General features: G+C 45.1%; 1 protein-coding gene across 2 annotated transcripts in view; it reads left to right on the top strand.

Moving 5' to 3' along the window:
* The first annotated feature begins 11,576 nt into the window (after positions 1–11,576).
* The window catches only part of GNA12 (G protein subunit alpha 12), a 45,398-nt gene continuing 31,557 nt past the window's right edge, over positions 11,577–25,417 (top strand). The window contains exons 1-2 of one of the 2 annotated variants that reach the window (XM_074158689.1): positions 11,577–12,051; positions 24,831–25,046. In XM_074158689.1, the coding sequence (XP_074014790.1) occupies positions 11,731–12,051; positions 24,831–25,046 (537 nt within the window). In that variant the 5' untranslated portion in view covers positions 11,577–11,730. The remainder of the gene's footprint in view (positions 12,052–24,830; positions 25,047–25,417) is intronic. The other variant, XM_074158690.1, reaches the window with a different exon arrangement.

Below are 25,417 nucleotides of genomic sequence, written 5' to 3'. Positions count from 1 at the left end.
TAACATCTTTGTTAATCTGGCACTGTTTCCTTCATGCTGTATTATTATTGTTATTAGAACCTGTGATTTACTGTGTCCAGCCTGGATGAAATTCAGCAGCTGTATTTCTTAAGATTATTTTTTTCACCCTTTCTTACTGAAGTGCATTTATGGCAGCAGCAGTTTTACAGCTTTTTAAAAGAATGATGTCTCCCTCCAGTGGTGACGTGACACAGCTTCGTTTTCCAAAATCAATTAGGCCCTGTGAGTAAATGAGTGTGCATGGCAATACACTTTGAGGTGAAATAATTTTGTGACGCATAAGAGGATGACCCTTCAGCATTAGCCACATATTTTTATAACGTTTCTCCCCATAGAACTACCCTGTCTCTGTGAAAATCCTTTCTTGTATAGCAAATCTCTTTTTAATACTATTCTTTTTAACAAAATAGTTTAATATATGCAAATAGCACTGAATTCCCACTCAATTTGCATGTTTTAATATTCGAGTAGTAATGGTTTCTCGCTGCTGATTCCCAAGGTGCACAATAAAATACTGGGTTGGGTCCCATCACCCTGTGCCATGAGGTAATGCAGCACTTCAGACGTTTTGTAGGGAAAAAAAAAAAAAAAAAAAATCTCTGTGGATTAAGCTGTTTTCAGTTCAGAAGCGACATGTTCAAGCCCTGGTCACCTTGTAACAGAAAGCCATATGATACAAGTGCACTGGGGTGAAGAGATATTGATTTACCTTCTGTAAAATAAATGTAAAGTCAAAAGCCCGGGTGTTTTTCAGCACCTCTCCGGTGCTCTCCTGATTTGTGTGACCCTTGCTGCGTGCCCCGAGTCTCAGACCTTCCACTACACGTCCCACACCTTCCTAATCACCCCTGAATTGCAGATTCGTATTATGAGCTGCAAAAACTTGTGTGGCCCGTGTTACGAGCCGCGAGTACTCCCTCACTCACCCATTTTGTTTTCATTACTCAGGTTCTCTGCTTTTCCCGTCTCTCTCCTCACATTTCCATATCTGAGATGAACTTCATAAACCGCTTCTCTTAAACTCCCTATGCCTTACTGTAGTCCCAGCAAAAACAGTGCGATATTAAAACGGATATGAAAATAGCAGAGTGATACTTCAACGCGGCAAACAGCGAGAAACGTGATTTTATTTAAACCAGTATGTAGCGTTAATCATGCCTTTCTTTCCTATGGTGAATAACCACTCGGTGCTGAAATTGGAAGACTTGCTCAGAAAGGGTTCCACGTGTTTATTTGGCTCCAATATGTCAGTGGTGCTTGTAGTTACCATTCTGCTGGTTTCACGCCAAAACAACGGGCTGGGATGGCTTGAGAATCAGCTAAACGGTTCCCCTTCTTCTGAGTATCGTAAATGGATGGGAGAAAACATATATTTAGCATTTTCTTTCTGAGCTCTTTCATCATCAGAGCCATGATATAGAGTAGCTTTCTTCAGTGCTCACTGTATCACAACCGTTTGCTAAAATAAGAATATATTTTTGAAGATAAAATGTTATCATGTCTCTTCCAGGAGGATGCATTCTCCTTCCGTTTATTTTGGGTTTCTGGTTGTACTTTTGCCCTGTCACCCACAAATATTCACGGTATGCTTCTTCCTCTTCTAGCCAAGGTTATAAATTAAAATTCAATTTCATTAAAATTGTAAGTAATCATTCTCTGGCTCTCATTAGTAATGATTCGGTGCAGGGGGATCCCGGCTGCTCCCACAACTGTAATTCAATTGGACTCACCAGCTCTTGTTCACAAATCGCTTGAGCTGCACTTTCTTCACAAATTTATGGCATCAGCAGTGTCCAGAGGTTGAATTACAGCTGCAGGTTTGATCAGGGACTGCATTATTCTGCATCTAATCCCTGCATTCTGACAGCAGCAGGGAGGGGGGAGCACCGTTGTTTTACAGGAACTGTGCATTGTTCTTCTGCTTTATGTCGGGGGCTGAATTGCCTTTGGAATCAGGGAACTGTCAGCCCCGAGCTACAAGCAAACAACAAGCTCAGAATGACACGGTGTATAAATAACAAACATGGAGACAGTCAAAAGCCAGCACTCCTTCTCCTGCACTCTCCTAAATTACGGGAATGGTGATTGACCACAGACTGTGCTCTTGCATCATCGGATGCTATCTGAATATATTGATGCTCTCGGAATATATTGTTGAAATGTGACTCCCAGCTTTTACCCAAAATGGGGAATGTTGATATTCACTGGTGGCAGAAAGCCACTTAAACATTGATTAACTATTTCAGCCAGGAGCCGTATCCATGCGTTCGTTCACATACAAGCCCTTCCTCTGGAGAAGCGATCTGCAGCCTATGGCATTCTTGGCAAAAAAGGGGACGTCAGCAGATCTAGAATGGCATGTGCCATTTTCCACGGAGGGAATATGTCACCCACCAGCTGCCAGGCCAGGACTTTGCCTCCTGCAAGGCGAGTTGCCCCCAAACCCACTGGTACCCACAGCTTAAACCCGGCGCGCAACAGAATCCTTCACCCCTCCTGGAAGCACAGCGGTGACATCCAGCTGACTGAAGCAGGGACCGGGCTCTTGGTTTGGAATTGATCTTCGTTAGAAGGAGGGAGGTTCACGCCCCAGACACATTTAAGCTCAGCTTAGAACAGGGGGAAAAAAATGCCGCATCACCTCTCAAAGTTCCTCCTGCTTTAACGTGTCCCCATGCGTGTGCTCCAGCAGCACAGAGCAGATCCTGCCTCAGTATCCACTGCTCATTTAATTGAGCTTTACTGGTAAATCATTAATGGAAATCACCGAACATGGGGCACCTTCAGCACTGTTCTGCTTCTTGTGGCTTCTGCTGATTTTGTTGTCTAGTTCTGCTTGTTTTAATAGCAAAATCTGCCATATGCTAGTTTTGCACAAATCCAGGGAGGCGAATTACAAGAGACACGGAGCAATTCCTGCTGGCTTTAGCGAGGGTTGTGCTTTTTAAAAACTGCTTCGAGAGGAAACCTAAAGTCCTCTTATTTCTTGTTGCAGCCTTGCCTTTTTTATACGCTGTTGTTGGCGAGACTCTGACAGGAGACGGGGCATGGGAAACGTCTGCTTTCCTATGACAACTCGGAGGAAGAGCATTTGGCCACCGGATTGCAGCTTTCTGCGGAGCTGTGGAGTCACCTGTTGTCTGCAGTCCCCTGTGGCCACCGACTCCCCGCGCAGGCTTCTCAGTCACTGGTTCCCAGGTGCGTTCCAACACGTTTCCAGTGTATTTTACTTCTTTCATTTGCTCATTTTTTATTCCTTTGCAAACTGAAATATGTATTTTTTCCATTCCTAATTAACTCCCTGCCACCCCGCTTGTGGTAAAACCTGATTTATTTCTCCTCCTCTGCACTGAGAGGACAGGATACTTAATCTCCTCCGGGTGGACGCTGAAACACCGTCTGAATAAAATGCTGATCACTCATCTGGTTAGTTCCTGCCAGCTCTTCTCTGCATTCCTGCCGCCTGGGCTTTGCATCATTCCCTAGCGTTTCTTTTAAATGACATAGAGTCCCTTCCTTCTCCATTTTTGGAGACTTAATAATTCCTAAATCAGCTACTAGTCACATTTAGGTGTGGAGGTGAGTGTTTATCCTTTCACGTTATCTGTAAGACCATGAATATTCACAGACTAAAAAGGATTGTTTGGATAAATACTTTGAAAGGGTATTAAGCCAACGGCTACAATTTATTGCATTTGTTGTTCTTTTGGGGCATTTTTTTGTTGACAAGGACCCACTTTTTGTATTAATGTCCGGAGGAATAAAGAAGGGTGGGATCCCCCCATTCAGGGAGCGATGAATAATCATGTCGTAGAAACAAACAAATATAGCAGCCCAGTGAATTAGCATTTTGAAAGGCTCTGTGTTTGATACCCATCTGCAAAGCAAAGAATGAATATCAGATGTACGTGGATGCATGCAGCCCTGTTTGCGGCGGCGAGTGCTCTCAGATGGCAAACACTCGCTGTTAAGTGCCAATGTTTTTGCACATCTTGAAAATATTTGTGTAAAAATGGAAAGAGAAAAGATTGCCCATCTGCAGTGCGTAGTGGAAAATGATGCGGGCAGAATGCACGAGGTGCGCTAAGCGGAGGGAGCCAGGTGAAGGAGGTGAGGAATCACGATTTCTCTCCTTCCTGCCGAAGCCTTGAGAGACCCATTTAGTGCCATCCCTAAAATCACGCGCTTTTCAGCGCTGCATCCATTCTGCCTCTCCTTTCAAACTATCCCGGGCCGAGGAACTTTGCAGTGAATCCAGCTGGAGGGCTGGGAAGCCGGGCGCCCCTTCATGGGCACAGGCAAACGCCGCGGACTCCCTGCTCTTTATTCATCCCAAAGTGTAGGTGTGAAGAAATATGAGGCTGGTAAGAGGGTGACAGGCACCTGCGAGCGTCACCTCAGCAATCCGGGTCAGCAGAGAGCCTTGGAGTAGGATTGTAAAAACTGCATCATTTGTAACCTTTTCAGCACCAGACTTTTTTTTAAAAAAAAAAAAAGCAACAAACCCTGTAACCAACAGCTTTCCTTTGGACATGAAGAGAATAACTAAACAGAACATCTGTTTTCCCTTTAGATGTGGAACTGCAATAGCAAGCCATGCATAAATTTTATTAAGGCTTGCTAATTTCCTAAGAGTTTGGGGAGCTACATGTTACCCGTGGAGAAATTTGGCTCTGCATCGCCAGATGAAAAGTCATTTTGAAAACAATGCAGAAAAACCGGACATAGCTTGGCAGCAAACACGTTAGGTTCTGTTCTCAGGGACCTCCATTTTCTTTGGCTTTGTTTTTGCACTTTATAGATTTGTGCCTTTTTTCTTTTCTTCTCTTAGTGTTACTTACCTTGTTTTCGGATGACTTTTTATGATGTAGACAACTACACAAAACACGCGCCTGAACTGACTTCCTGAGTCAATTACTGCCGAGTCTTCTGTGCTCCAAATCAGAGGTCCAAACGCTTTTAAGACTTACGTCTGCTTTCCAGTGGTTTCTGAGATGCTTCTAAGATGTTTCCGAGTTGCTGTATCTTTCAAGGACACGTGCTGGAGCCAGCACGTGCCTGTTTTGTCCCCCTGTGCTCTAGGGATATGTCCCCACATTGAGAACTCAAGAGCAAGGGCTGTTGGATGTCGCCCCACTCAGATCCCACAGGCCCCATTTCCGTGTCCTCTGAGGAAACCCCTCTGAGCAGAGCCCCACTTTCTGGTCTCTCCGCACCCCCAGACCAAGGTACCTCATCCCTGAGCGCAGCCACGGGAACTTCACACGGAGAACTTGGAGCCTGCAGGACACTTGGCAGGACGTGCCTGGAATGAACAGATCACGCCTTGTTGCGTGAAATAAGTAGAAAAGTCACAGGCTGGGTTTAAAAATATGCTTGTCTTCTCTCAATAATTAATTGTTTGGGGATTAATATGAGGTTCTGTGTTTTGAAAGTAAACTAATCCACTCGTTGGCTGGTGTGTAATGAAGGAGAACAGGGTACTGTCAAGCAGTCTGAAAATAGTGAAGAGTAACTACGTGAAGTGTCACGACTCACATATTTTACGTATATGAGTAATGTACCCTCTGTGGGATAGAAGATGAAAATATCATATGAAAAAGAAAAAAGGGTGTCTGCAGATTTAATAAAAGAAGGAGGCATGCTTTGCCTTGGCATAACTTGGCATTTTTTCTGCTTAGTGGCAGCTGGGTCACTGCAAAAAAATCCACGTTCGTGAATTCAAAACCGGTATGAACCAAACGTTCTGCAGCCTCTGTACTCCCAGAGCTAGCAAAGGGGAAAGAAAATATAATTAAAAATCAGAATACACTGAAATCAAAGAATTATAATTTGAGAGCACTGTTTGATTATGTATTTCTCTTTCTGTCTTACCATTACACGGCTGCTCATGGATCTCTAGATCTTTGTCTGGTCCTAGTTTTTAATGTCTTGATGTCAACAGAAGCTCAACGAGTTTAGGCAATTCTGGATCAAATGAACGGATGTGTATCCCAAAGAACTGTGTATTAAAGCAATGTTAAAAGGGAAAAGGTCAATACTGAGATACACATTCACTACTAAGTGTTTTTTTTTTCTTGAGAGAGGCCTAACTACTTCAGTTTTCTTTGGCTTCACGAGAGTTAAGATTGCAATCACTTCAAAGAATTGGGATCTCTGGGAAAGAGCATATTACAATAGGGCTCATAAAGTCTTGCAGAAAACATCCAGCCAAGGTCTCAACAATGACAGCAAAAGAATAATATATTAGTACTGGAAGTTTCCCATATACTTAATGATGTTCCTAGAAAACAGTTGATCTATTCGAACTGTTCTTGTTCCTTTCCTCCACGGGAGAACATTATTCACTTTCTCTCCCTCCCCTTTTTGCTCTGCCGTGGGGAGTGTGCAGAGAAGGCCATTGAACAAGCCGTATAAAACCTCTGAGAATGCAATAAGCAGAATATGCTTCTTTTAACATGACAAAACTACCAGCTTAGGTAAAGGCTTCAAGTGCCTATAAACTCCAGCACCTCCTCAGGCAAAGAGAGTCACAGTCTCAACAACGGAGAAGAAGCAAAAGGGATTTAGATCATAAATCTTCTTCAGATCTGCAAGCTCTGCTATCTGAATGCACAGCAAACAATTCAAGGGCCCCAACATCCTTAAATAAGTCAGACGAAGGCAGGAGTGCTTCTGCCCTGTGGTAACAGCAGTTCGATATTTTGACTCGGTTTGTTCATCTAGTGCCGTGGTCAGAAAGGAGAAGGTGGATGATTTATCAACTCAGGTGATTCCATTAGCGCATACTTTTTCTTGCTGTTGTCTTAAGATTGTCAGGTTCTTGCCTAAACTCTGAAGTTTAAATTACATCAGCACTAGCTCTGATAGTGCTGCACGTCAGTGGGCTTATCCCCCTTGTTGTTTATTTGCTTCCTGGTTTCACTGAACAAAATATTCTTCCTGGCAGGGACGGTGCCTGGCAGCGCTCAGGAAAACAACAGCCGTGTTACAGGTACGGGCAAACCTACAGGATCCCTCAGCTGGTGGCGGCACCTCCTTCGTGCTCTGCCTTCTCCACCGATGCTGGTAATACGCTTTCAGAGGAGAAAACAAAGGCTTTAAGCCATGGGTGACAGCGGGCTGGGTAAAGAATGGGCCATCATCCAGGTGGGGACCTGGGAAGACTTTAGAATTAGTCAACTATGAGCTTCAACACACTGCAATGACAATTCTGCATCCTTCCATGGGCTAAATCCATGCATCCCTCTCCATGCTTGACCCAGGGAGAAACAAGGGGGCTTGAAACAGATAGAAAGAACCAAGGTGAGGCACCTCAGCTCTCCCTGTTTCACAGACTTTGTGCCAGCATTCGTCAGTGAGGCCATGTCCTCCTCTGGCCTATGCGAGCAGAAAATGGGACCTACCGACTGGAGCTTTCTATCAGTGCTTTTTCCGCAACTTCTTCCTCGTTTACTGCATTTACGGCTGCCCAGATGTCACTCCCATCTGCAACAAGGTCTTTATGTACAAGCAGCCCACTAGCTGCCATATAGCTTTTCAGCTCTAATATTCTGCCATCTCTTTTCAGGGCCAGTGCCTCAGAAGTTGATGCTCCAGCCTTTCCCCCATGAACTCCCTGTCTTTCTGCTCATAATTCAGTTGCTTTGTAGCCAAGAAGGGAAATGGAAATAACGTGGCCCTCACTGCCTCTTTCTTTCTACTCTCCAGTCCTCTATTTCCTTCCATCTCTCAGGCTCCTTCCCCCTCTCTCTATCTATGGGAGATGAAAGAAGGAGAAATGGAAGCAGCTGTAGGAGTATTTCTTCACGTCAACAGAAAGAGAACAGGAGTTACAGGAAGAAGCAGAGATGGGGAAAAGGAAAGCTGAGTAGAAATAGAAAAAAAGGTAAAGCTGGAAAACCGAGAAAGTAAGAGAAGGAATAGAAAAATGAAGTCATTAGTATTGTTCTCTTTTGTATCAATAGAAATTGTTTTAATTTCAGTCTAAGGCCAAAGAAGGGAGATGAAATCTTGAAGCATGGAACCAGGCAGATAATAAGGAAGCAGAGAAAGCGAGGCATTGAGACTGAGTACGAGCCTCTCTTTTAAAGCTCTTGCTGGGGTGCTTACACCTATTGCTTGTGCTCATAACAAAACATCTGCAGAAACATCAATAGGGATCGTCATGTGCATCCGTGAGGTTCTGCCCAGTCCCTCAGCAGGGCAACAGAAGGCGCACTGCTGCAGAGCCCCCACAGTAAACAAAATTCTGTTTTGTCCTGGTTTTAGAACAGCGTCTGAACGATTAGATGAGGAACAACAGAGCTGCGGGGGAGAGAGGGAGGGGTGGACCTTTTCCTTTTGACAATTAGATGTGAGCTGTTGAAAGCTGCTTTCATGGATGAATGCATAGAGAACTAAGGATGTCTGGCGACTGATTTGTTTGATTAGTTTATTGTATACCAAAATTTCACTCTCACTTACTGACGAAGCAGGCCTGTCGCAGGAGCTGGACTTCATAGTTGTTTGAATTCTCTGCCAAAACCCCTTAGAACCGCAGAAGTCTGAAGAGGACCTCAAGTAGAGCACAGACAAAACCAATGAGGCAGGAGCAACGGAGCTCATCAGAAAATATCAATCTGGGCACTTCACAGTTTCATGGGTTCTGATTTTCAGGCAGCTTAGCATCTGTGGATTCCAGCAGGTCGTGAGTGCTCAGCTGTTGCGAAAATCAGGTCTAGAGAGTATGGGGGGTTCGGAGGTTGAGTTGTTTGTCTCCATCCTGCTGGTCTGACTGGCTTCTGGTGGGACAATGATGACATCCAGTGGGGAAACTCCTGAATTACAGCAGTATTTTATACGTGGAATGAGCTGGTGCCGCTGCATCTGAAACTACAGTCAAAGGGTAAGATCCTGGAAGAGAAAATAACTTTCTCAAGACTCCATGCTGTGACGAATGGCTCATGACTAAGAGTCTTGTGCAGAAGCCAGGAGGAGAGCTGCACAAGGTGTTTTTAAGTGTCTCTTCTTGCTAAGGAGAAAAAGATTTGCTCCTTGGGGGAGCGCTGACAGCAGCATCTCACTGTGATTAATACTCACACGGGATCCTCACTTCATTAAAGGCTTTGTTTAATTGTTTTTGGTTTTGTTCTAAATCTGCGACCCCCTCAACTTTTGGGGCATCTTAGGGCTTCTTAACATCCTTAACTTTCTATGAAATCGCAGTCATGTTAGTCATTTGCCTCAGTGCTCTGTATTTGTGTCACTTGCCCCAGTGCTTGGTACAGGCCTGGGGCAGGGCAAGTTATGTGAAGCTTAAACTGGATTAGATGTTTACAGCATGAATTGGAAGCACCGACAAAAGAAGCGATACAGAAAGGACCATATAATCTCGTAAAACAGGACACATGCCTGTCTTTTATAATTTCATTTTGCAGCCAGAAGGTCTGGGATCCCAGCCACTGCTAGGTGATCACATACCAGCTGCTTCCGAAAAATGTTCTTTATTTCCTCCAGTACCTAATCAGGAGACCGAGGGGATTTTCTTTCAGATGTGTACTTTGGTACTTTAATCCCCACGTCATCATCAACCCAGCACTAGATTGCTTCAATATGCTTTACTAGCTATTACACCCAACGTCAATCAAGAAATTAAATTCCTCGCAGGGCGTTGCAGTGTGCTGTGGCTGAGGGCAGAAGCCCCGCGCCACTTCCCAGGCCCAGGCTGGACCCCAGCCCCTGCCATGACAGGCTGAAGCCACTTGGTAGCAGCTCCCAGGCGCAGCCAGGCCTCAGGCTGTGGCCTGCAGAGACAGATCCCTGTATGAATTTAAAAACAGCCTTAATAAGGCATTACAGGTGCTGAAGTGCCCTGGCTGCATTTACTTGTTTGATGATGTCAGCGATGACACATTTATCATAGAATCATAAGATGGTTTGGGTCAGAAGGGACCTTAAAGCTCCTCTCGTTCCACCCCCCTGCCCTGGGCAGGGACACCTCCCCCCAGACCAGGTTGCTCCAAGCCCCATCCAACCTGGCCTTGAACCTCTCCAGGGATGGGGCATCCAGCTTCTCTCTGGGCAACCTGGGCCAGGGTCTCACCATCCTCAGAGTGAAAAATGTCTTCCTGATATCTAATCTAAATCTCCCCTCTTCCAGTTTGAAGCCATTACCTCTCATCCTATCACTACATACTCTTGTATAAAGTTCCTCTCCACCTTTCTTGTAGGCCCCCTTCAGATACTGGAAGGGGCTCTAAGGTCTCCCCGGAGCCTTCTCTTCTCCAGGCTGAACCCCCCCAACTCTCTCAGCCTGTCCTCACAGCAGAGGGGCTCCAGCCCTCGGAGCATCTCCATGGCCTCCTCTGGCCCCGCTCCAACAGGTCCATGTCCTTCTGATGTTGGTGGCCCCGCAGCTGGAGGCAGCACTGCAGGGGGGTCTCAGCAAAGCGGAGCAGAATCCACCCCCTCGCCCTGCTGGCCACGCTGCAGGGGATGCAGCCCAGGATATGAGGCTCTTTCTGTGCCGCCAGCACACACTGCCGGCTTGTATCGAGCTTTTCATCCACCAACACCCCCTAGTCATTCTCCTCAGGGCTGCTCTCAGTCCATTCTCCGCCCAGCCTGGGTTTGTGCTGGGGATTGCCCCGACCCAGTGCAGGACCTTTCACTTGGCCTGGCTGACTCTCAGGGGGCTGGCACGGGCCCGCCTCTGCGGCCTGTCCGGGTCCCTCTGGAGGACACCCCTCCCCTCCACCGTGCCGACGGCGCGATTTATGTCACTGCCCGACTTTTGCAGCTTGACAGCCGTCCTGCTGCGGTATGGAGTCACCCCCGATGTTTGGGTTTTCCCCCGGCCCCTCACTAACTCCGTCCCCGGCGGTCACAGATGTCGCCGTTACCGACAGCCCCGGGCGGCCCCCGCCGCCTCAGACCCCGCCTCACGTGACGTCACGCCCCGCGCGGCGGACCCGCCTTCTCCACAGCGAGGCCCAGGCCCCGCCCCCCTCGACATCACCTCGCTCGGAGACCCGCCCCCTCGCCTCTGATTGGTGCATCCCCCGCCTCCCGCGGGGAAGCTCCGCCTCCGTCCCCGCCCCCGCGCTGTCCTTCACGGCACCGCCTCGCCTTGAGCCCTGCCGCCCGCTTAGCCCCGCCCCACATGGCGGCTTCTCCAATTGGAAGAGGGAGGCGTTGACCGACACTCCCGCCGCCCAATGGGACGCGGCGCTGGCGGGGCGGGAGGGCGGGGCAGGCACCTCCCTCCGCAGGCGGCGGCGCTCCCTGACTGAAGGGGCCGGGGGCTCCGCCGTCCCCCCGCGCCTCAGCGGCACCGGAGGCGGCCGCCGGTTGAACCGGGGCCGAGGGGCTCGGGGGCGCCTTCTCGCCGCTCCCCGACCCCGCGGCAGCCCCTCGCCGCTCGGAGCGGGGCGGCGGTGCCCCCTCCCCGGGCAGGGCCTGTGGGCCGCGCCCCGCCGCCGCCGCCGCCGCCACCCCTCCCCCCGGCCGGCCGGCCTCCCTCCCCGGGCCGCACCCGCCTCCCTCCGCAGCGTCGCCCAGCCGAGCCGGGAGAAGGGGAATGGGCGGTCCCGGCCCTTAGCCCCCGGCTGCGGCGCCTGTTCCTCCTCCTCCCGGGTCCCAGCGTCTCGGTGGCCTCCGCCCGATGCTGGCGGAGCTGGCTGGGGTCTCCGCGGCGTTGTGAAGCGCTCCCGCCGTCCCGCAGCCGCCATGTCCGGCGTGGTGCGCACCCTGAGCCGCTGCCTGCTGCCGGCCGAGGCCACCGGGCGCGGCGGGGAGCAGCCGCGGCGGGAGGGCAAGGAGCGGAGCCGCGATGCGGAGCGGGAGGCGCGGCGGCGGAGCCGGGAGATCGACGCGATGCTGGCCCGGGAGAGACGGGCCGTGCGGCGGCTGGTCAAGATCCTGCTGCTGGGCGCCGGCGAGAGCGGCAAATCCACTTTCCTCAAGCAGATGCGGATCATCCACGGCCGGGAGTTCGACCAGAAGGCGCTGCTGGAGTTCCGGGCCACCATCTACGAGAACATCCTCAAGGTGAGGGGCGGGAGGGGGCCCGGGCCTGGGTCCGGGGAGAGGGGAGCGGTCGGGGGTGGAGGGAGGCCGGCGCCGACCATCCCGCAGTTTTGGGCGTTTGGGCCGTGCCCATAATCGGACGGGAGCTCGGCCGGGGCGGCGGCGGCTCCCTCCCTTCGGAGAAGGGGGGTTTTCTGTGGTGCAGGTGCTTCGGAAGGCGGGTACCTTTGTGCGGCTGCCCGCGGGGCTGCGGGAGGCTCGGCTGGGGGGGTTTCCAGCCTTACCCGTCGGAAGGCCTCGATAGAAAAAGGGCTCCAAAGAAACTTCCCTGCGAAGGGGATTGAGAAAAGCTTTGTGGAAACGCAGAGGAAAGAGGATATAGGTGTGGCTTGTGCTCTGGAAAAAACATTATGAGAGCATCCTCTAAGTCAGAACTGGAGAAACTTCAAAACTTGAAGAAATGAGGAGGAATTTCTGTGCCTCTGTGAAGTGCCGAAGGGTCTGTGTACCTGGAGGTGGGACAAGAAATGGGTCCCAATATCGATGCTGTGGCTGCGAGTGTTTGTTACGTGTTACATCTTTAGAAACAGGGCCCTTAGAGTTTGGGTAGCGTGGGATGTTAACGAGCGTAGCTGTGAAATGGAAGTAACTTGGGTTTGGTACATTTGCAAAAAAGTTTTTGTTCAATGCGTGCAGGCATGAAACATTTTGTGCAGGCTGTACAGTGCTGGTAGTATATTTCTCTATTGACTGGAGAATATAAAGGCTACTGATAGAGCCTACAGGTAGAGCCTTTGGTTTGCAGACAGTTAAGGAAAATCAGCTTTGACAAATACTGTTTCTTCCTGGGAAATGAGCTTTGATGCCCTGTGCAGGTAGAAATGATTGTATTTCAGAAAATCCCTGGAGATGCAGAGGAATCTCACTTAAGAATATATCTCTCTTCGTACTCATAATCTCTCTTTAAAAGAACTGCTACCTTCTTGCTTGAGTTTTTCTGTAGGACTGTCTCCGTTCTTATGCGGGTATGGATTTTTTAGGCTCTGTGAGATTTCCTAGAAAATTAAAGGAAAGGGAACTGTGCAAGTTAAAGATAACGAGTTACTTCTGCAGTTTCAGATTTTTTAATAAGTGCATACACACACAATGACTCTTATTTTTAAGAATGCTGCTATTCCATGAAGGGCTTTTGCTGCCGTTAATGAACAGGAAAATTGTTGACTAATTTCCTTGGTTTTTTAGTCCATTTTCAGGAGCCTGTACGTGTATTGCAGGAGCCCATTAACTGCAGGGAAGTTGACGCTCAGAAGCTTTTCTTTCACTGGTGTTATCGAAGCAAAGAGTGTGATGAGTTTTTATGTATACACCTAGTAATAAGTAGCCTTATTTTAGAGGTCTTAATGCTTATTTTGGTACTGCCAGTTATCTATTTATTACTGTACTGACTGAAGGTAGTAGCAGAGGCTTTTCAGGAAGCGATTTGTGAAAAAGAAGAAAAATCTGAGATTCCTTCCTCTAAGTTGTCGAAGTGATACTAGTTATTGTAGTATTTTGTATATGTGGAAGGTATAGAGCTTTCAGCAGGAGAATTTGGTGTGCTTTGGAGAGGCAGGTAAGTGTCTCCGTGTTGTAGCAGGGGAGGCTGCGTTAGGCACTTGAAACACTTGTCTGCTGGGTGGCTCTGGGGAAATTTGCAGAACTTGGAGTAGAATCCAAGTCCGCGAGGTAGCAGTCAGGTGTTCTGATTTCAAGACCAGTAGTTAACAACACTTCTTGGACTGTTGTCAGCTGAACAACAGTCAGCAGAACAACCTCCTTTAAGCCTCCTAATCATCAAATTAAAATTTGGAAGTATTTTTCAAGTGGTTCAACGCTTCTTAAATATGGTTCAACAGAACACCCTTTTGGCCTTGTGGTTCATGATTTGGGAGTGTGAGTTTGAGCTGCCCTTCTAGGTACAAGGACAGCATCTGTCACTCTCCTCCTTCTCTTATTTCTCTGGATGACAGAGCTGGCTCTTGCATATAAGAGTATGGTTTACCCTTCACCCATAGGTTTTAGGGAATGGCTTGGGAATGGTCACCATGGAGGGAATATGCAGGAGGAGGGAGAGTAAACAAAGGGAACTAAATGACTTTTCTGGTGGGAAGGAGGTCTGAGAGTGGAGTGTGTGGAGAAGGCAGTAGATGTTCTGTTTGCTTTTTGCTCATCTAAAAGAAACCTGATAACACCTTGGTATTCTGCCATAATCATCAAGAAGAAATCAAAATACCGAGACAGAATTACAGGGCTTTCGAAACAGACTGATGTTGTCAGTACGTTTATTTTAGGGTAATTGTGTAATACTTTCTTGTATTAAACTTTGTTCTGTGGAAAACTGTAAAATGTTTCAAGTAAAATTATTTTGCTGCTTTGACGGTCTCACAAGTGCCTGATGGTGTAAATTGTCAAGTGAGCCTGGTTGCCATTCTTTCTATAATAAAGTGTTTAGACTACAGGTTCTTTTTCAGAAAGTTCAGACTAGAATGACCATCCGTTAAGACTAAATGGAGCCGAGATCACCATGTATCTAACTTAAAGGATATAAGATGAATTTTTATATATATATATATATAATACATGGACAATGTGAAATGAAAATGATCCTATCGAATAGCATATAAATCTGTTTGACGTCGGGGAAGTACAGCTGCAGCAACCTTAGCCCCTTTTTCCACACGGTTCTCAGCATGGTCAAACAATGGTTCTGTTAAGCTTCTACAGCACTGAGATCTGAGTTAGAAATGCGGTGTAAATCTCTGGGATTAAATGGTCAATTTTCATTTTCCAACCATGACTAAACTTCTCTCTGAAGGAGGAGGATTACTACTCTCTCAATAGTGCTTGATAATTCTAAAGTGCTTATTGCAGTAGTATTTGGGCACTCCGTGCAGCTTACGGAGAATGAACGAACTGATTCAGGGAATTGAACCTGAAACATCTTCAAAAATAAAGGTGCTAAGTATGAACTGACGTTAGTGTCAGCTTCCGCTTTGAGTTTTCAGCTTCTCGCTTTTCTGATATATTCTTAATGCTGAGTCCTTTCCTTACTCTGTTCTGTTTCTCATCCCCCGCTTCGGGAAACCCTAGTTAGAAACAAAATGCTGAAATGAAATAAATCTATGATACAGAATTTACTTTTCCATTTAGTACAGGTGATGGTTCAGGGCCTCGCTAGCTTTTTCTGGCATTTGTGGGACGGTCTTCAAATACATTAGTTTTGCTTTGGTTTAAGGTAAATAGTCATCGGTTAACTAGGGTTTTGCTTGTTAATCGAGGCTAAGTTTCAAAGTAACTTTTTGGAACTTTTTGATGACTGAAGTGAAAAGCAGTAGTGTTAATGTTCTGGTATTGAGTACACAGGCTTCATGACTTCAGCACACCCACCTGGAAAAGGAAAGTGGATGGGACAGGACTAGCTGCCGCAGCGTGAATTTTAAGGCGACTTGGATTTTCAGAGGAACTTGGAAAACTTTTGTGTACCTTAAATTTCAAATCTGAGAAACAGCTGGTGGAGTTACATGAACATTTTGATGCCTTCCGACTGTAGCTGAAGGAGTAATCTTTTGATACCTTCCAAAACAGATGGGTTGGCCTCGCTACTCTACTTGATTCCTTTGATAACAGTTAATGAATCGTGGCTCTGATGTTCCTTGTCTACATGTTGAGGTTTTTTTGTTTCAAGTATGAGAACTGCATGCTGCTTGAAAAAACCCAGTTTAACTGCACAGGAAAATAACTGAAGTAATCTACAAGCACCAAAATGGTACCTGCACCAGCTTGTTTGGGAGATTTCAATCTCAAGAGAAAAAAGTTCAGCTTTTAAAAGCCTGTAGTATAATCTGTTGAGTTTTTTGGTAATGCTAGTTTCCATTTTGAAAACGGGAAGGCCGGCTCAAGGTTTCAATTCATCCATGAGTGTTTTCTTCTCTGTGGCCTCAATTGTGATGATTGACTAAGGAATTGAAAAGCCTGGAATTGTGGAGGAAAGCACTACTCAGGAAATGATGTGTAACTTCACTTGTAGCCTCCGAGTGGGGAGGAAAAAAAAAAAACCACCACCCAAGATTTGGCATACCCGAGAGCGTTTCTCCTCAATGGCGTGAATATGAGCGACATTAAAGTGGGCAAAATAAATAGCCTGTGCTGAAATCCATTTTTAAGAAGAATTTTGGATTTCTGCAACCAATACTAAACCTAGAGTGCTGCTGCTTCGTTGTTGCAGGTCCGGTGGTATGCCTTGATTGGGCTGATGTTGTGTTTATGGTCTCTGACGTTGTGTCATTGAAAAACAAACCAAGAACGCTTGCTTGCAACTTGGGGGTTTCAGTCAGGTACGGATACAAACTCTGGGAAATGGGAAAATAATATTCCTCAGTTTAGTTGGGAGCTACACTTGATGTGACCCAATTGTCTCGTCATTTATAACACAAATGTATTTCTTCTAATAGCCTACATATGCAGGGGGAATACGTCTTTTCACTATGTGAACTCAAGTTAGTCTTTACATTGACTTGACTCCACATTTCCTTGGGGTTATGTGCAAATGAATTTGGTAACTCGTTAGGAGGTGATGATGGTGACACACAATCTGGTACTTCAGAGCTGGGGTCTAGCTGTGCTTGAGCAGTTTGTCACAGGACAGTGTCAACCTCATTCCCACTGGAACAGCTTCTTTTGAAAGGGATGACAAGGAGAATACTCTGTAGGAACTGGGGCTTATTAAGAGCTTTTCCATTAAATTTAACACACAACTGCTAAAGTTCCCTGATAAACTGGTATTTAAATCTGATTATCCTTGCTTTGTGCGTTTACTGTTTAGTGGTTATTTTAATATGAAAAATAATATTCACGGAATTATGTGGAAAAGAAAAAGACAAAACCCCTTATGATTCTTGTTGGTCTTCCTGTTCCAGGTTCATTTAATCAATGAAACTCTTGCTAATTTCTCACTAATGTATTTTCTGTGTCTTAAATATAAATTTCATCAGCTCTGGTGGTCTCTCTGCATTTGGGGTGTCTCTTGGCTGGGCTTGGAGAGAGCAATTTGTCTTCATCATGGTGGATAGTGGAAGAGGAGTAATGGTCAGTAGTAAGTGATAAATATTCATTGTTGTTCCAAAATAGAGCTTATAATACTCTTGTGATGTAGTCATTAGTGTTGCAGAACATGAGTTAGCCCCTGGAGACTGTAGACATGTACTTTGATGTTCTCCAGACAGAAGTTTAGTCACTTGGGTGACCAAATTTGGGAGCTTATATTTTATTCAGTTGGTTGAGTATACATGTAATTTTATAATTTACTTGGAAACAGTATTGGCAAGGAAATTAGCGAACTGTGCTGCTAACACTGTTTACAAGAAAACTTTGGAACAAAGGCAAGCACATTGTTTGAAAAAGCAAGTTCAATACAAATTATAACAAGAGAAAAAGCTAGATGGAATTGGAGGCTGTAGAGTTTCCAAATTCATTTCCTTCATTGCATGGGTTTCTGTTTTCACCTTTGTGGGAGTGAAGAACTGGTATTACCCTGGTGTTGAAGGCCCTTTGCTTCTGTCTGAGCACATCTGCTGGGTACTGGGCAGTATATTTTGAGGGCAGCATGACAGGGTCCTGCCACACCTGATGAGGATGCTTTTGGAACTGCAGATGCTGCTTCTGCTCCATCGAAAGCACAAACTAATTATGAACTAGATATTAGGGTGATGGTCTCAGGAAAAGGAGAAACCTGTTAATGTAATTCTGAAAGCAGTAACTCAGAACCTTTTTTTTTTTTTTTTTAAGGTCCTGCACCAGTTGTCACCTCTCAGGTCATCATCTCTCTGCTTTTTGCCTAGCTGCAAGTAAAGCTTGCAGGGAGAGTATTTTTCTTCTGCTGCATTTATTGTCATTTTGCTGGATTCAGTCAGAGACAAGGACTCTCTTCAGAGTTTCCAGACAAGCAGACATCACTGCTGCTCCCAATTCAGAGATTCAGTGGCTAATCCAAATGTTTCTTAATGTTTGTGTTCCTGTGGACTAAGTAAATGACACTTCCCCTTTGTTCCCATCTCTTATTTGTGTGTTGGGCTGGAAGGTAGGTTGTCTTTACTGTTTACCTTCCCCTCACCTGGGTGGCACTGGAATATCTGAATGTTGAAAATACATGCATAGGTGGTGAGCCCTTTTGTTGTCTAACTGGGCTAACTGGTGCTGCTCCCACCCCTACCCTTGTGTCTGTCTCGCCTTACATCAAACTAATAGATGTGGCGGAAATTACTTTTTATATAAATGACTATGGTTTTTGGTGATGTTTGCTCATTGGATTGGCTCGTGGGCTCAGACGAATGACAAAGCTATCGGACAAGAGAGGGTGGAACTGTGCTGCCAGGAAGGATGCCCCTTTTGATGGTACCTGGTGGTTAAACTGGCTGCTCTGTAATAGGAAACCTTATCCTTAGCGACATTGGGTGCTTGGCTATGACATTCCAAGGACACAGATCAAATAAAACCACTGTTAATGCTTTTACGATAGCGTGCTGAAAACCTGATTGCTTTTCTATTACTCTGTTAGTAGTAGATCGCCTTCTTTCCAGTACTCCAGATGGCAATTTAAAAAAAAAGCGCACACCACTATATTTGCAAACACTGACAACTTTATTTTTACAAATTGCATTTGAAAACGTCTTTTTTAGAAGGTTAAGAGATGTTTTCTAAAAATAAGCGTAGGTTACATTTTACCATCTTCCTTTACTTGCCAGTAAGTGTTGCTGCTGTAAAGTCCAGTCCCATCTAAGGGCTGTGTGATTCAGCTTTCTCTCTCTTGTGTTGGCACCAGTGATCATTGAGCTGTTGTGGGGTATTTTTTTGGTACAGTTAAACTTGTGGGTCCAGCTGGACCTGACTTCATATAGCTCCGTTGCTCCGTCCACTTCTACTGGCATAAAGGGTGGACTGGACGTATCTTGCCGAGGTGGGAGCACTCTTTTTGGCATTAGCTCAGATTTATATTGGTCTCTATGAATTGTGATCCCCAGGCTTTGCCAGCTCCTTGTCAACAACAGTGAGGAAAAACACACAGTAGGAAACAGATTTGAATCTCCCTGTTGCCTCCAATGTTCGTGCTTGTTTGCAGCCACAGGAGAGGACAGTGTTGCCTGTTAGCTGTGACTTGGAGTCCCCCGGTCAAGTACTCAGCAGTAATTGGCACTTCTCTGACAACGATTTCCGTAAGTGATATAGATGCTGGACATCTAGGGCTTTGGTATGAGGTTGAGCAATCTTATTAATGGTGAAAGCTTAAAAAGTAGTTCCTGCAATATTTCATGTCTAACAGTCGCTCTGTTGTCTATGATCTCATATTCAGTAATAATTCCTTAAAATTATTTTGAGAAAATGCGCTGTAGGAGAGTTTTCTATTTGTATACAAACTTGTAAGTAGTTTTGCAAGGTCTCTCTAGACACTTGACTAGAATAACCAAATCTTTTCATGACTTGGCTGTTGGTTTGCGCATGGAAGAACCTGCCCTTGCTTAAGAACCAGTGCCCCCCAAACCTATTGTTTCCATTGTATGTTTGGTAATTAACTATGGCGTGTTCTCTCAGCCTCCCGAGTTGATCCGTCTGGTGAAAGGTGTGGGATTTTTAGGATAACGAATGCTTCAGGTACTGGAGTATGTGAATAATTGAAAATGGAAATGTTGTGTTTATATATAGTATAATATATATAGTGTATAGTGTAACTACTGATGTAAGATATTCTTAAATCAAGCTGCTCTTTAAATACTGCAACGCTTCTTTTCACGTATTGGCAAGCTTCACTGGCTTCAAGTGGTGTTAGCTGGTCATAACTAATAATTTCCACAAAATAATTTCATTATTGTTTAAAAATACAAGGCAACCTGGATTTTTATTTTTTTTTCAAAGCTAGAGCGGTTTCAAAAGTAAAGGAGACAAAAATAATTTGAGCCAGTCCTAGTAACGAGCATTTGTGCAAATGCTCGTAAAATCTTCATACCGCTGCCGAGCAGCAAACATTCAGCTTGGTGCCGAACAGCTGTGCTCTGTCAGGCCAAGGATGGAGCGCTTTGTGTCTGACATTAAAAAAAAAAAAAAAAAAAACACCAAAAAAAACCCCCACAACACCCACAACCAAAAACGGGTACAAGAAGGCAGCAATGTGATACTTGGGTGTACTCTTCCAGTTATTGGCAGCCTTTGGGTTCGGAAACTTCTTGAGCCAGGAGTTGCACCTGGAATGTAATCGAATAGTCCTTTTTGGACCTTCCTTCCATCAATTTGTCTCGATTTGTTTTTTGAGTCCATTTATGCTTTTGGCCAACATACTGTATAAATGAGTTTGTCTCACTGGGGGGGTATATAGGAAAACCCCTTCTTTTAGTTCAGCCTTCTGTTTGATAACTTGCTGCTGAACCACTCCTACACGTGTAGCAAAAGATGGGGAAAGAACAGTTTCTCTCTACTCCTCCACGTGGTTTGTCACTTCCATGGATTTCTGATATATCGTGCCTTAGTTACCTTTTTTTTCTGAACTGTGGATTTCTGGATTTCTTTAGTGGTTTCTTCTCCCTAAGATATGATACTTCATGAGTTAGATCGCATGTCACACTCTTGGTACACCTTTTCGGGTTCTATCCCATCTCCATTCAAGTTTTGTGCATGCCAGGGATTTATACAGTGACTTGAATATGCAAAAAATTATTAGGAAAGGAATAGAACGGAGAACTTCCTATTTTTCCTCCCTAACTGGTGCTTCCAGTATGTTGCTGGTTTGCCATTTTTGGATGCCTGACACTATTCTTACCTGTGAATTTTAATTCTTTCCACCTGTGCTTATTCTGGGCCCTACTTTGATTGCAGCACAAAAGCTTTAGATCAGATGAACTATTCAGAACTTTTTCATTTCAAAAGTTGTTGCCACATTTTTTTTTCCCCTTATTCCGTATTAGAAAACAGAATGGTAATTGACGGTATTCAATCTTCTGAATGAAAGACTGAATTGACATTTTCTGTAGTGGTAGAAAATGAGAAAAACCATCACAGCGGTGTTGGGAAGGTTTACTGTGAAATGAGCACTGCAGTGAAAAGAGTGTGAGGATCTCTTTGTTGTTAGAGCTCTGGGGGCTGTGTGTGTGTGTGTGTGTGTGTTGCACATGCAATAAGACTTGTGGTGGGGTTTTTTTTCTTATTTGTACCAGTGTTGTCTGAGTCTAAATTCAGTTTTGATAAATACTTATTAAATATATAAAACTATTCTGTTCATTCCATAATAAATGGAAATTATAGGAATTTTAATTAAATTTAATCTTCTAAATGAAATCTTTATCTCTGGGCATCAACAGTACGTATAAAGTTTTAAGCAAGTTTAACTACAAATAAGAGTGACTCTGGCAATCTCTCACGATGGTCTTTTTGGAGGAAAGAGGTATGGAAAGTGTTTTGAATGTGTTTCCAGAAAGAGGAAACCTTTCCTACGGTAACTTGTACTGCAGTTTAATGGGGCAAGGATTATTGAATGCTCATTTTGGCTGCAAAAAATAGTGTAACCAGTGATTTTGAAATGCGAGAATAGCAATACATGGGATCTAAATTTGGCCGTTTCTCCTCATCTTTCTGACATCTGTTTCTAGCATTTATAGAACCGCTTTGCGGAGATGGCGAAATGTTAAGTTTAGATTCGCTTTACTGGGGATCTTGCTGAGTCACAAATACTTTTAACTGCTGAGAGCTGGGGGGAAGAAACATTGGCTGTTTTGCTCGTTATGTAAAGCTTTTACTCCTGATGCATTTTAGGTGTATATCATAAAGCTGGTGTGTTCCACAAATTCTGATCATTTTTTTTTTTTTGAGTGGTGCTGTTCCTGTGGCTACGTGTAGGACAGAATTCCTGCTAATCTGTTTCCTATTTTTTTATGTTCTTCGTTCAGTATTTTAAATTGACCTTCTATGAGTGTCTGTACATGTCTCTGCCGACGCTGACGGCTCTACACCTGAATCTGCCGCTCTGTCCCAGGCCGGGCTCTGCGTGTGATTTGGCGATGGCCATTTCTGTCAGGCAGAGGAAGGTGCTGATGCTCCGTACTCCCCGTGGGTCACCTCTTGGTACTGAGTGCGCAGGGTCTGAGAGGTCTGAGCTTGGTTCCCTCTCGTGCCCCGGGGAAACTCAAACCTGCCTTTCCAAGGAGCAGCAGCCAGCAGATAAGTGACTGTTCTGGGACTGGAGCAGTCCCTAAGCCCTTGATTGAAACTCTGTCCTGTGTTTTTCTTCCAAACAAATGATGACACTTTCTTAACAAGAATCTCTTGAGGTCCCCTGTATCTCCAGCGGGAGCAAGAAAAGGCAGAGGGACAGTGTGGGGACGTGCACCGAGACTGAGGTCCCACTGCCACTGTATCCCAACGGGCATTGTGCCATCTTTCCCTGGAGAGGCTCTGAAGGGACTGTGGTAGCTGTGAGATGGGTAAGGGTTAAACAGGCCCGGGAGCTGTGAGATGGAAAAGGAGAGATGGTTGGGGAGAGCTGGAGCCGAAGCAGGTGAAAGGTCAGGGCTGGCGTGTGTGGGCTGGGAGCACCCGGCTGGGAGATGATGGAGAGATGGGGATCGCCTGCCGACACGGGGCGCGGATTAACTGTTTCTCTCCATAAACACTCCTCGCTGAGCAGAAACAAACCTGGCACTAAATACCTAGAAATAGCGGTGTCCCGCCAGTCTTGGTTACCCCCGGGCTTTGGAAAAAATTAATCTTGAATTTCTCAGCTGGGGGCAGGGGGAGCTGACACTGACTTTGAATCATAGCCGGGCCGGAGGTCGCTGCAAGTGATGGGTTTGCAAGTGTCTGAGGGCGAGAGATGTAGAGCAGGCATCTGCAATTTGGAGACAAAACCTTGTAAGTGGTGGGGTTTTTTTCTCCTTCTGCTTACATTTGTTAACACCATTCAAATAAAGCAGATCTAAAGGCTTCTGTTAATAAAGGGATAAACTCTGTAACTTGGAATGAGAGTGGGCTTTTGCTCTGTACGACAGAGTTACTAGATAGCTATGTCTGGAATTTAAAGCAGCAGTTTGTAAATACATTCAATTTTAGTCTTTTCATGGTATTGTGGTGATATATTCTCTACTTTATAAAAGGAAAGTAACAATCACTGGAGAACCATAAATATTTACATTTTGGGGAAGCAGCACTTCAGGAACACTGTTACACAGTGACAACCGCGATGCTTGGCTTTGAGTTCCTGTTCTGTGACACTCACACTAAGTTGCTTCTCACTTCCCTCCCCAATCTTAATTTCCATTGGGAAAGTTACTGTTCTTGTTGTGTGGTGCCGTTAAAGGACTGGAGAGGTGAAAGGTTCAAGTGTTAAGAAAACATATGTGCAGTCTTGATAGCTTAAAGTATACCAAAGAAAATAAATCAGTCCCATAATGTGGAGGTTCATGTGAGTAACTGAACAGAACTTCAGTTTGGGGGGTTTTTATTTATTTTCCTAAACTGTAAAGCCAAAAGATCAAAGCATTGAGAAATGTAGCTTATTACTAATACAGAGATTTTACTTGTGAATTAGATAATGGTGGCTTAGCATCTCAAGTACTAATGGATCTATCCATGATTAAAATGGTGCTTACTATGAGAAATACTTGTTGGCCACCTGAAGCTATTCAGTGTAGGTGTAGTTAGATTCAAAACTGAAGTCTCCAAGTTACTTAACCTCATGTGTTTGGCTTGTTGCCATGAGTGGGAAATTAAGTTTCCATAAAAACTGCAAAATGTGAAATTAAGCAGTCTCGGTAATCTGGAGTTAAATTTGAGAACTAGATCGCTTTCCTTCCAGATTTTTTCCAGAATTAGAGTGCCCACTCTTACCTGTCCTGACTTGTTAGTAAACGTGTGGCAAATTCAAAACGTGAGCTGATGCTGATGGAAAATTGCATCTGCTTTACTGGGCCCAGTAGCTTGAAATCTGTGCGGTGTCTTCAGTCCTCATCCCAATGGGCTTTCCTGCTGGAGGTAACCATTTCCATGGAAGTGTCTCAACAGAAGATCAGCATTTACAGCAAGTTCTCGAGAAGTCTGTGAAGTTGGATGGCTGTGCTGTATAGCATCTGAGGAGATCAAGTCAAAATCGCACCTTACAGCAAGAGGCTTTATGGATTTTGATAGTTTGGTATTGTTGTCTTTTCTTACCTGAATGTTTAACTAGTTGGTGGATGCATATAGCACTGGAAGTTACAGTTTCCTCAATTTTGGGTGCTCAATGTACTTTGCTTCACCTGAATATACACTATGTTCTTTCAATAATATTTTTTAATGCTTTTCTGATGCTGGAGAAAGCTATTATGCCCTTTTTGGTATCTAAAACCCAAATGCAAAGAGAAAGATGGAAGAATATGGTTTCAGATGTGGTGTTACTTTTAAAACTGTAGTTATGCGGATCATACATTGGTTCCCAGACACTTCTGTTAAGCATTTGATGTTTGCTTTTATTATCTGTTGGTAGTATTGCTTGTTGCAACTACCTGTTGCTGCTTGGTTGGTTTTTTTTCCACCTGGAGAAATACATTGGGGTGAAGTTGCTTACAAAAGCAAGCTCTTTCTGTCTTCTGTTGGAGATGTTACAATAAACAGTGTTTATGATTCTCTCCTGAGTTCAGTCTCATCAGAATAGTGTTCCAAAAAAATAAAGCTTCAAGTACCTCTGAATCCTGGTTCTTTTACACTTTAATCTTTTTATCACTGACTTTCTTATCTGAATCGTTCTTTAGGGCTGCAGGGTTCTGGTTGATGCACGGGACAAACTGGGAATCCCTTGGCAGTACACGGAGAATGAGAAGCATGGAATGTTTCTGATGGCTTTTGAAAACAAAGCTGGAATGCCCATCGAGCCTGCCACCTTCCAGCTGTACGTACCTGCGCTGGGTGCGCTCTGGAGGGATTCGGGAATCAAGGAAGCCTTCAGCCGTCGGAGCGAGTATCAGCTGGTGAGTACATCCATCTCCGTGGCGGGAGGAGAAAAGTTCCCTGCTGCATAAATATCTCTTCAGTTGAAAGATTGCTTGCTCTGTGCGAGATTTAGCCATTATATGAGCTGTTTGTAGTAATGCTGTAAATCTGAGCTCTTCGGCGGCAGAAACAAGTGGTAATTGGAGCCAAACTTGAAAAACTGCATGGCAGTAAGAGGGAGTGGAAAAGTGCACATGACTGGATAAACTGGAAGAGCAAGAGGAACCAAAAAAGGCAGGAATTGGTTGAACTAAAAATATTTTAGCAGCTCAGTAGGTCTGTTCATAGTAGGTCACTGATGAAGGCACACTTAATTTGTAACTTTCCAGTCCTGCCAGCTTGCACTATA

This window comes from Numenius arquata, chromosome 14 (genome assembly GCF_964106895.1).
Source record: "Numenius arquata chromosome 14, bNumArq3.hap1.1, whole genome shotgun sequence".
Lineage (NCBI taxonomy): Eukaryota > Metazoa > Chordata > Aves > Charadriiformes > Scolopacidae > Numenius > Numenius arquata.
The sequence above is the reverse complement of the archived record's forward strand: the minus strand, read 5'-3'. Positions and strand labels throughout refer to the sequence as shown.